At 27.5% G+C, this 12,540-nt stretch overlaps 1 protein-coding gene across 3 annotated transcripts in view; it reads left to right on the top strand.

Moving 5' to 3' along the window:
- The window catches only part of LOC129969440 (ADAMTS-like protein 5), a 166,230-nt gene extending 162,866 nt beyond the window's left edge, over positions 1-3,364 (top strand). For all 3 annotated transcript variants that reach the window (XM_056084010.1, XM_056084011.1, XM_056084012.1), the window contains exons 11-13: positions 9-53; positions 916-978; positions 2,926-3,364. In XM_056084010.1, coding sequence (XP_055939985.1) covers positions 9-53; positions 916-978; positions 2,926-3,254 — 437 coding nt within the window. In that variant the 3' untranslated portion in view covers positions 3,255-3,364. The remainder of the gene's footprint in view (positions 1-8; positions 54-915; positions 979-2,925) is intronic.
- Positions 3,365-12,540: the final 9,176 nt, after the last annotated feature.

Below are 12,540 nucleotides of genomic sequence, written 5' to 3' on the forward strand. Positions count from 1 at the left end.
ATTTCCAGATGCTGACGATATTCGAGCCAAGAGAAAAAGGAAATCGCACTTTAGTAAGTACATCTGTGTTTCAGATATTAATTTTTTTTTTCATTAAATGTGAAATAAAGCATTAAAAACCAATCAAACAAATTCTAGCTTTTGAGGTTCAAATTTTTTTAAACATAAAATATACTAATGATGTTGTTTTCTTTACTTGGATATGAATAACTAAATACAAGCGTCATCAGTGAATTTTCAAATAAAAATAAATAATTTTGTATATGATACGTTAATTTTTTTACATCTCTAGGGTAGATTTTTTTCATTAATCAAAACTTTATTTCATTAATTTCTTGTCTGTATATATAAATGGATTACGTTAATAAAAATAAACAATTTTCAGGTTTTTTTAAAACTTAACTTTAATAATATTCTAAAAATTAGGATTTTTTAAATGATCTTCTTATTTCTTTTAATTTGTAATTCAACATTATAAATATTAAGGAATTTTGAAATTCCTACTAGGTAATGCCTTTCATATGGAATCAAAATACAGTTTAAATGATCAATTAGGTGTTAATTAAATTCTGAATATATTTAAATAGTGTTATCTAGCATATACAAGTGTGCAAAATTCTGGTACATATGGAATTAAATGGAGAATTTGTTACAAAACTTCATTTTTACTACAAGAAGCAAACCGAGTTAAATAAAAATTGAATAAAAATACATTCTAGATGTCTCTGAAGTTTTCACCCTAACTCTCTGTCTCGGTCAAATAAGAAAGATTTGGTAATCCTGTATTAAACATAATCTTATGACATTAATATTGAAGTTATTTTTCTTTCTTAAAAGTCTACAATCAAAAGTTTCTTAATATTCAAACAAAAGCAATATTCGAATATTTTAAAATGTAAATTTTTTATATCTTAGACGAATGTCTTCCATGCTCAAGAGTCAAACATCAAGTTAAAAATTTCTGCCTAAGTGATTTTGGTGAGTAGTTAGTTTTCTTTATCCGTACTCGTATTTTTAGTTCAAATTTCTATTATTTTTAGAGATGATGCAACCAATTAAAAACAAGGTTTGACTTCTTACTTTTTACAATCAGTATTTAACCTACTAACTTCAGGCATTGTTTTATTAATTTTTTTTCTGTGTTTTATTTATTATTACCATGTATTATATTTAATCATCTTGGATATGCAATGCTATCATATCATTCCTTTTTTCATGCACTCTTTTACAAGTCATCGTGTACCTCACACAAAAAAAAAAAAAAAAAAAAAAAAAAAAGCAAGGACTTTTCATTTTTCTCCAACCACATATGTTTCAATAACAGTAGTCTTGACTTCAGAAAGAGATACTTCTTCCTGTGAATACTAAATGTTGCGAAAGAGTTGTTTATCGTATTAGCCCAATCGTATTGTCATGAAAAACATCGAAAAGAAAAAAAATCGAGTGTCTTAATACCGTCCACTGTATTGATCTAGAAAAACTCTAGATCAATAGATTACTCTAGAAAAACTGAATAATGTTCATTTTCAGATTCGGAAACCTTTCGCGCTTTTGCGCATGCATCAGAAAACGTTTATTTATTCAAAAAAAGGGTTAGAGGAGAGTTGAAAGTAGATGTTTACATTTAGCAATAGAGTGCGTTTGGATTATTTGCGGAATTAGGAGAACAGCTCATCTTTCTGCGTACCACCCCTTAATGAGGTAGAATCCCCGAAAAGTGGTAATATCGGGATCTTGAATCAATTTTATTTGCATAAATTGTGGAGTTCGCTAAAGATCTCTAAGCTATCATTTGGATGCGGGTGTGTAATGATATCTTTTAATTTAAATTCTAACTAATTTCCTAATTTTTATCTTAAATTAGTCCATATTGATTTCATTCTAAAATGTTCTTTATTTCCTGATACAATTTTCATTTTATTATTATTATTAAACGTGCTCTAGAAAACTGATGATTTCTGCAATTCAGAACGAAAAAAAACCCTTAATGCTTGCAGCATTCTTTTAACGATACTTAAGATTCCCTTGCTTAAATCGACACGTGGCAAAAAAAAATCCGTATCAGAATCTAATAGTAAAATCGCTGAAGGGACACATTTCCGTCTCTTTTGCTCTTGTGTCGCGATGTAGACTGACGCTTCGCATATTGCTTTTTCTCTTGAGTAAATTATGACTCCCTTGGTGAAATAAATCGAAGTTAAAATTTCAAAAATTTCTTCTTTTTGGCTTCGCATCTGTTTAATATTTTTATACATATGTAAACATATCTTATGGAGTCTGAGAGGAGGCATTCGAGTGTTAAGGTTAAAGACGTAATTGTCCGGTTCATCTAACTTTCGGGGTATTGTAAATTCTCTTTCTTACTTTTAATATAAATCTCACAATAATAAACATAATCTTTTTTTTCATATATTTATTTGATCAATGGAAGAAAATCTTGTTATCGAATGCTTGATAGAACAATGAAGACAGTTTGAATTTTGAAATAACAATGTAATCTATTGTTAAAAATTGGGTAATAAAATGAAAATTCCAAAAAAAGGTCATTCTTTAAAAAAAAAATTCCAAAATCCAAGAAAAATTTGCTTAACAACTTAACTGATATCATTAAAAAAAAAACATTTTTTAAAAAATTTAAACTATTGTAAAAATTGTTTTTGTGCTGTAATTTTATCGAGTGGGAAAATCCAAAATTTCGCTTAATTTTTAATTAAAATCTTAACAAAAATTTCAAAAAAAAAAATGTTCCGAGATGAACTATAAAACTTTCTGAAGTATATATTTGACAAGTCTGATGTATCTAGAACAAACGTTCTGACTTGCAGTGCGCAGCACACATTCATTTTTATTATTAGTGGAGATTGAAACCAACAGAAAGTTATTTCATAGAAATATCGCTTGCTTAATTAACATTTTTTCTTCCAGCATTACGAGCCATTGTGCTGGCAACAGAGAAGCAGCAGCAAGGAAGACGAATCGAACTAGAAGTTCTGCGCTCATTCAAAAATAAAGTTCCTATCTTGCCTCGCGAGTACATCTGGACACTGGACAACTGCCAGTGCCCGAAACTTCGCGTCGGAAAAGAATATATACTGATGGGACATTCCAGCATCGTAGGAGGAAAAAGAGAAAGCAAGCTCATTATAGACAGAAATTCGTTTGTTCGAAAGTATTCCCAAAAACGAGCGAAAAACATGCTAAGGTTAGTACGAGATAAAGAATCGGCATGTAAAAAATTTGGACTTAGAATTTAAAATTAAAAAAAAAAATTAGTTAATCTTTCGCTCAACATTTCATTTCAGTAGCGCTAAATATGTGTCGCCCATAGATCATACTAACAATGTATAGTATTAAATAAAATGTGTCACGATGTAGTGCAAGTAGCTCTGTTTATTTTTAGATGGCCGCCCCTGGCGACCATTTTGTTCGCCGGGATGAATGGTTGTTAAAAATTCCAACTGTTTCCTCTGCAAATTATTTTTATTCAAATTTTGATTATAATTGACATTATTTTCCTTTCTATTCATTGGATTTTGCATTTTTCCTCGTTTTCTGTCTACGTCTCTATACATCCACTTATATTGAAGGGGAAAAGCAGTAGTATTTTAAAATGGAGGAACTTTAAATTTTTTCCACCGTTTCTTGATTCTGAATTTGATTTTAAGTGCAACAAAATATCAAAAAAATTATTATAACCTACCTTTTACATTATAATGCTCAACATGAAAAAATAAGCCAAATTTTCATATCGTAAAAAGAGCAATAGAAAAAAAAATAATGCAATAGAATAAATAACAATGCAAACGGTTTGAGTTTCACTTCAACAATGAAATATTTTGTTATAAAATATGCTTAAAATATTTTTAAATAATTAAAAATAGATATAAAAATTATATGACAAAAAAAAATTTGGTATAATTGAAAAAAAAAATTGAATCCTAAGTTACTAAAAAAACTATTTTTCTACTATAATATATTCTGAAATTATCGCGAAAAACAGCCAAAATTTCGTTTTAATTTTTAATTAATTGAAATTCTTATTTAAAATTTACAAAATCGCTCCGAGGTGCACATTCCGATCCACCAAAAAATATTTGTGCCAAATTTGTTAGCTATACATCAATCAGTCTCTTCTTTACAGTATCAACATACACGCAATCATTCATCTGTATTAGTAGTAGAGATTTTAAGTAAGTTTCCCTTTTGAATTACTTTTTTAAAAACTTTCTCGTATATGTAGTATAGAGAAAGTGTAGTAATCGTCCAAAAATTCAAGCTCGAGATTTTGACGAATCTCCACGTTTTAAGATCTCCCTGAGTTCGAAAAACACATTTTTGGCATTATATTTGTCTGTGACAAAGATAACTCACAATCGCTTTGAGCTAGACTGATAACATTTGGTATATGGCCTATATATCAAATTTATTGAATTCTATCAAACTTTTAGCAAAATCCACTAAGAGGAAGTCAAATATAATTAGCATAATTACAAAACGAAGAGAGCTAGACAGATAAAATTTGATATACAAAATTAACATGTGTATATATACATAACAAATTTCGAGCCAAATCCAACCACGGATTCACCGTCTGTTAAGTTGTACTTTTAGAAACATGTAGACAATCATAACTCTAAATCACAAAGATTTAAATATATCAAATTTTGGTATATAATTTTGTGATTACAAGTTTGTTTCAGATTTTTATTTCAATCGGTTAGAAAAAAACCGATTCGATGGTCTAAAACACAAATTCGATGTTCGGATACTATTAAACGCATCGCACGGATTAATCGCCAAATAACTCGCCAAGGATGTCACAATAGATTCAGTAAAAATGCTATATTCAGCCACAGATTAATATTTCGTAACTATTGTACGCCAATACTACGCAAAGCGTTCTATGAGATATCACCTGCATTAGACAGCATGCAAGATATATTTGAAGAGACCACTTCTACTGGTTTAAATATGGATTGATCTATGTTTAGCTTCGTAGTAAAGAATTGAATATTTATATGGACGTTTTTCTTTCCGCCTTTTAGATACAAGCTTTGATACAATTTTGGTGATAAAATGACATGCCATATTTTATTTATCGGATTCTTGCGTATTTAAACTATATTGTCCACGTATCATATACGGATACACAAATTAACAGACAGTTTAACATACGGATGGATTTGATCCATCCTTTTTATATGCGCCAAATATTTCGATTATAAAACTTTATTTAAAAGCCTTTTCTACTTAATAGGTTTTACACTTGTTTGTTAAGCGTGTTCATGTGCACGGGGAAGATCAGAAATATTTGTCGCAGAATTGCATCCAAAATTGAATATGATAACAAATGAACACGACAGCATAAACATAACAAGCTACAAATGTAAAAATTTGGTCTGTGGTCTTTCCACGAAATTTGTTTTTTCAAAAGTGAAACGCAAAACTCCGCCAAATAGCAAATAGTCTTTGGCATAAAAATGTTTGAATTGTTCAAAATATTATCGTTGAAGTTGCGCATTGCTCAAAATATTACTGAATGGAGAAATTAGTTAAATATAAGAACAACGAAAAATAAGTTTATTTGTTTGTTTTTTTTATTATTGTACTCTCTTGTATTTGAAACATACGAAAAGAAAATACTGCGATCACCAAAAAAATTCGAATTCGATATTTTAATGATTCTTTACATTTCAATTCTCCTAGATTCCCAAAAATATGCTTTTGGTGTTATCAATTTGTCAACAATATAACTCAAAAATGCTTTGTGCTGAATAGGGGCAATTTGTCATATAATCTTCACCAAAAATTAGAGATTTCTATCGAATTTTGAACTAAATCCTTCCAAAGAAAATCTGAAAACAAGTGAACATGAAACTGCTAAATGTAAAGAGCAAGATGGATGAAATTTAGTATGCATCTGAATTGTAGAACCATATGAAATTTTGAACCAAACGCATCAATAGATTGATTTTATTCAATAGATTGATTTAAACGCATCAATAGACTATTTCAAGAATCTAAAAGCGGTTACTCAAAAATGCAACAATTTTGATAAATGAAATTTGACGCCGACCTTGTTATTGAAGTTCTGTGTCAAATTTTAGTTACAATCAGATTACAAAATGGCATCGAACATGCATACTTGGGGGGGGATGGGAATTTCCCTTTACTAGAAAGCACAAAACGCTCATGAGCGTAACGCTGAAAAGAAATAATGACACTATATTTGAGAGAGGGCGAGAAAGTTTTGAGGAACCATTCCAGCTGGTTCATTCATTTGATTTGTGACATTTTTTTTGTGTAATTTATTAAATTTCGAAAGAAATTCGTCATTAGAAAGTATTTATTTGCTCATCCATGTTCGTATCAACCTTGTGATTCAAGAAGGTAAAACGCTAGATGGATGAAATTTAACAAGTTATTATTAATGCTATATATCTATAACAAACATCAGGCCCATCAATGAAAAGGAAAATACCTAAAATCGATGTTGTTTTCATCATTATGTTGGGAAGCACCAAACGAGCCATATAAGTAAGTGTATGATAAAATCGAGGGAACAACCCTCACGTTTGATTCAAGTTATGACTATATTCACGTTAATATTTTCTCCCATAAACGCAACGTGTGAAATGAATAAAAGTCAATATTTCAATTAAGATGAAATTTTGAATCTATTAATCAAAAAGTAAACTGCTTGCCTTGCCTACCTCTACGAACGTATGTGAACTCAAAAGCAAAAGAAACAAATGATATTCAACAATACGATTCTAACGTCAAAATTCGAAACTCGATATCAAATTTTGTACGAAATTTACCAAAGTATCCATTCATTGAAAACATAGAATTATTCCAAATTTCCGAGGGTTTATCTTCTGAGGAAAGAACACTCTATAAAGATTGCACACAGAATTGGTGGAATTCTCAAAGAATAGACTTAATCTATCTGTTTATCTATACATGTGCTGGTGAACTAAAAACTGCAAAAAAAAGGGGGGGAAGAAAAAAACCATAGGGAGTGGTCTCTCTAAAACTCACTCGCATATTCTCTAATAAAGGTCAATTATTGTTTTAGAAGCATTTTTTACCACTCAATTGAAACCAAAATTTGTCACAGCACCACAATTGCAGTAAAAAAAATCGCGTACCAAATCTGATATGTTTAAGATCAAGTACAGGCAGACAAACATTCAACTCCTTGTTAGATATGGCTCAAAATTTGATAGAAATCTACAATTTAGTATAACGACTGTATACCAAATTCCATCCATCTAGCTCTCTTTGTTTTGTAATTAATGTTAACCTGTATTCGAACAACCAGACTTCCTCTTAATGAATTTTGTACAAAATTTGAAAAAAATAAGACAAATGTGGTGATAACAAGATACCAAATTTCATCCGTCTAGCTCAAAGAGTTTTCGAGTTATCTTTGTTACAGACAGATAGAGACGGACATTTTCCAAAAATGTGTTTTCGAACTCGGGAAGGTCTAAAACATGAGATTCATTAAAATCTCAAGTTCAAATTTCTTAACGATTACTATACTTTCTCTATACTTCGTAAAGGAAAAACTATATATTTCCCATTGAACATATATTTTAAATTGCTAAATCAAAGATACTTTTTTCAAACATGTCTGCAATGTGCAGTGAAGATAAACATAAAACGCAAGTTACAGAATTACATGAGAAAGATGGAGGAGCAACTTCAAATTATTATTATGTTGAAGAAAATAAATAAATAAAATAATATGTCTGGCCTTTACAAAATGAATTGAACATTTTTATTATTGGTCTCCAAATTCAAAGAAATAAAAATAAAGTGCAAAAATCTTCACCATTCAAAAAGATTTATTTTTCAAAATGATCAATATACATTTTTTTCTTTCAGAAACCATTTATAATGCAGCAGTTAATATAAGATGCTTCATTAAAATACCATATAAATAGTGCAAATAAATTTTTATTTGCAATTCTCATTTCCACATCTATTATTTGGTTCTATAGCATCAAACTCGTTTTGTAAAATCCTTTAGATAGATTTAGACATCAAACCATTAATCTCAGAAAATCCTTACATATTTATTACAAATATTATGTTATTAAATGTTATATTACAAATGTAAATATAAAAACACTTATAGAAACTGCGAGATATTTTAATATCCGTCATATTCCTGAGTATAATATTTGGTTCTCAAATATCAAAACAAAAAGAAATTCATGAAATTCATAAAAAATTAAATTCATTCATATCTAATTAGTATATTTTCAATACAATGATGTGAGAAAGTAGTTTCAAAAATATTGAATGCATAAATGTAACAAAACAATTTAATAGTTTTTTTTCCCCTTTTTAAGAATCACAGTAATTTACATAAATTCTTAATTTGACTATTAAAACCATGTTTTAAAAAAGAATGAAGTTATTTAATGTGACTGAATCATTATACAGATGAGGGGGGTATTGAGTTCCAAACACAACTCATCCAGGATAACATAATAGTTTTAGTTATATAAGAAAAACTTTTTTTTTTTTTTTTTTTTTTTGCGTGTGTGAAATGTTTTAAAGTTAAATATTTCAAAATATGTCCAAAACTGTGAAGTCAAAATTTGAGGAATTATTATGGATATTGAATATAAATTGAGACAATATCAATCTAATATCGATTATGATAATGTAATCAATATCAATGAGTACTAAATGAATCTGAATTGGGACAATATCATTTTGAGAAAAAAAAATCATCTTTTTAATACGTAATTCAGCATACTTTTCTTCCCAAATAACACTCGGCTTGATTTTGGACGGAATATAAATTCTGGAAGACAAACTTTTACAAATTAGTTTTAAAATAATGATTCAGAGAAACAAATTTTGTCAAAAAAAATTTCAATTTGTTCAAAAAATGTTTTTCACAATTATCAACTCCAAACAATAATGCTTTTATATTCAAAATTATCAAATAGTATTGCTTAATAGGCAATGAATTAGCATCTTATTTTGAGGAAAATAATGGTTCATTATATTTTCATAAATAATGAGGTTGAGTCAATTTAATTTTGGTTAAATGGCCTTAATTAGAACTATTAATAATATTTCTATTATCTGAAAATCAAATTCCATAATTAAATGTAACTTATGTATTATTATAAAATAAACTTTAACAGAAAAAGAATAGAAAATCTAATATTTTCGTAAATTTGATATCAATAAAAGATTACATAAATGAGAAATAACAAATGTTATCATCATGAGAATAAAAAAATGTTGACCAAATCAATGTTATAATGAAACTGTAAAAAGATGTAGGCATGAAAATTGTACTTGCTGAAAGTCAAAAAATGTGTTAATATATTACTATCCTAAGCATGATTACTGAACGTCAATTAATTTAACGATTCATCTATTCCTCATTCAAGTAAACAGACTTTTAAAATATTTCCTATCCACACTTCAGTAAATAGCCAGGATAAAATATCAAACTTTTTGCATCTTGAACTTGCCAGTGTTAGCATGATAGAAAGAACATTTGTAAATAAGCATAAGAAATAAAATATTATTTATATCAAATCTTTGGTTAGTATAAAAGTAACAATTTCTTTTATAAATGTTACTAAATAATAATAGAAGTCAAAAACTATGAATGGAATTATATCTGTATAATATGACATATTTACAGTATAAAATGATGTATGATTATTCGATTCCAAAGTCTTTGAAGCATTGACATATTATGATTAAAACACACACACATATATGTCAAAGGAAAAAAATATAACAACAAATAGTTTAGAAAAGAAAAATTCTATAAAAGAACACATTCAATTTTGTATAATAAAGAATAAGCATATATTTTAAATTGTGTAAGTTTCAAATAGAAAAAATCACAATTCAAACCACTAAAAAATCTTAAGAGTAAAATGTCAAAAGTGACTTAATGTCAGGAGTAATATTAAAATTTTACAGTATCTATAAATTCATAGAATCTAATTTTTGTAATACATCTTCATTCAATTAAACTTCTTTTAAAAATCAAAATTTTGGAAGATTTGGAACTAAAAACATATAAACAGCATAAATGGCAAGAGAAAATTCGTACATTATTCATTTACACTAATATTAGTAAAATTGATCAAATTCCACATGTATCCTGTAAATTACAAATACAATTCAACAGAACAATTCTTATAGAACACATCACAAATTGACAACATTTACAGAAATGCAGCCTAAATCTCTTTATTAACAAATAAATTAATTTGCCAGTTAAAAAGAACTTTAAAACTCCTTTTTCATTAATGCATTTTTACCAAGCTCATATTCAGTCTTCCCATATAAAAATTATTTAATTTATGCATAAATTGACTTGAAGGCAATTATTTAAATTGGCATGATATTTGTTTCTTACTCTTCCCGTAAGATAAAATTTCAGTCTTAACAATTCATAAATACAGGACACTGGTGAATAAGAATGGTATAAAAGTGTTTTTAAATATATTTAATTTAATAAACTTATTTGGCAATCTAAGTTGGTGTATTTCTTACTACACTGACCACAAAGTCTTTTTTTTTTTTTTTTTTTTTTTTACTTAAGAAAAAGGACAGGTTTAAAAATCACAAGAGGATAAAATCTAACTGGTGTGTAAGGGGAATGGGATGGCATTGAAAAGATGGTTAAAAATTCCCTGAATTAATGGGCTACTTTGAAGTTAATAAATTAATATTTTGGGTTGGATCACATAGTTTGAATTCTAGGCAAATGTCAAAGATGGCAACCTCACCCAGCACTCCACTATCTAAATTTTCACATTACAATAAAGACTTTGAGCTTGATGAATTGTGCATAAACCAAGCTCATGTATATGGGGGAATTGTTGTTGATTATATAGAGCCTACAAACAAAACTGCCGTATTACAAAAGATACATCAAAAATTATTTAAATCCAAAGTAAAATCCATTACCAAATTAACAGAATCATCCAAAGTTATTTATAACTATTAATAATCACCACTTTTATAGTATGCAAAATTGATTTGCATAAAAAATTTGTTAATTAAATACAATATAGAAAATACTTTAAACGTGATGAGAAGCGAGAGAGCAAATCATTCTTCAAGTTATAAAGTAGCTATATGAGTATTTTAAATCTGATACAATAAAAAAAAAATTTATGAGAAAAATTATCTAAAATTTTAAAATTTTATATATTTACACACTTAAAAATATTAGAACACTTCATTCAAGCATCAGAATAATGAATATGTTTATTGAGAATGATGAAATATTTCATTATATTCATTTAAGAAATTAAAGTATTTTGTCATATAAAGAAGACATTTTCAATGGTTCATGAAAAAGTTTTAAAACCTGGAAATTTTTGAATAAGACTTGCAGCACTTTATACAGATGGATAAAGAAAAGTAACTGCTGTGAAACAAGTAGAACAAATGTTGTTTCTCCATATAAAAGGTTCATTTTAAATTGCAGGTAAATTAAACATAAATGAATTATTGGTATTTCAGACATAACTCAAGATTTGAACCCAAAAAAAAAAAAAAAAAAAAAGGCTGAATTTCACAAAATAATAAATTGTGCCAAACATAGATATGATTGACTGAAGAGCAAAAAGTATAAATTTATATGAAAAAAGTGCTTGAGATATTGAAAATATATAAAATTATTATATAAAACAAGATTAATCAATCTGAAGAACAATAAATTTCAATTCTAAAAACACTGAAATACAAAGAATGTGACATATTTAATATTCATGTCTAAGACTAGCTCATCCCCAATAATATTTGAAAAATCAAATATCATGTTAAAATTGTTTTTTCTTTGCTTTAAATGCAATTAATGGATTAATTGGTATTTCAGTCCAAAGCTATTAGAGTCATGAATAGAATTTAATTTTTCTAGTGCCAATTATCCTAGAATACATTAATTATCGAATTTAGACATCAGAATGCAACTTTTTTTTAACTTTAATAAAATTTGAACATCAAAAAAAGAAACATTTTCAAAAACGTCAATCATTATCAGTTATTTAATGAATTTCTTTTATGCTGAAATTCTTAAATTCAAAGTTATAACACTCTTTAAATCAAATCTCTGGATGTAAGTTGCTTCTTTTAATTTAAGTTAAAACCTAAAGACCATTATATTATTCATTTAAAAAAAAAGATGTATCATTATCACAAAGGATGACTTGAATATATCAAAAATTAATTTTTCATGCATAAATGATAACAAGTATTAATACTACAAGACATTTACAATAGGTATAGTAACACAAAACGATAAAAAAACTCTCCAAATAGGAACACAAGCATATTTGTTCATGTGAAAATGTATCTTTGTGACCAAGATAGAGGATGAGTACAAATTATTTTACCAATTTTATGGACTAAATCCTACATGAAAAGGCAAATTAATAAATAAATAGTATTGCATATTAAATTTGCAAATAAACAGCATGATATTCAATTTTATGCCTCTGTATGATATGTAATTAATAATTATCCATCCTTCTT

This window comes from Argiope bruennichi, chromosome 5 (assembly GCF_947563725.1).
Source record: "Argiope bruennichi chromosome 5, qqArgBrue1.1, whole genome shotgun sequence".
Lineage (NCBI taxonomy): Eukaryota > Metazoa > Arthropoda > Arachnida > Araneae > Araneidae > Argiope > Argiope bruennichi.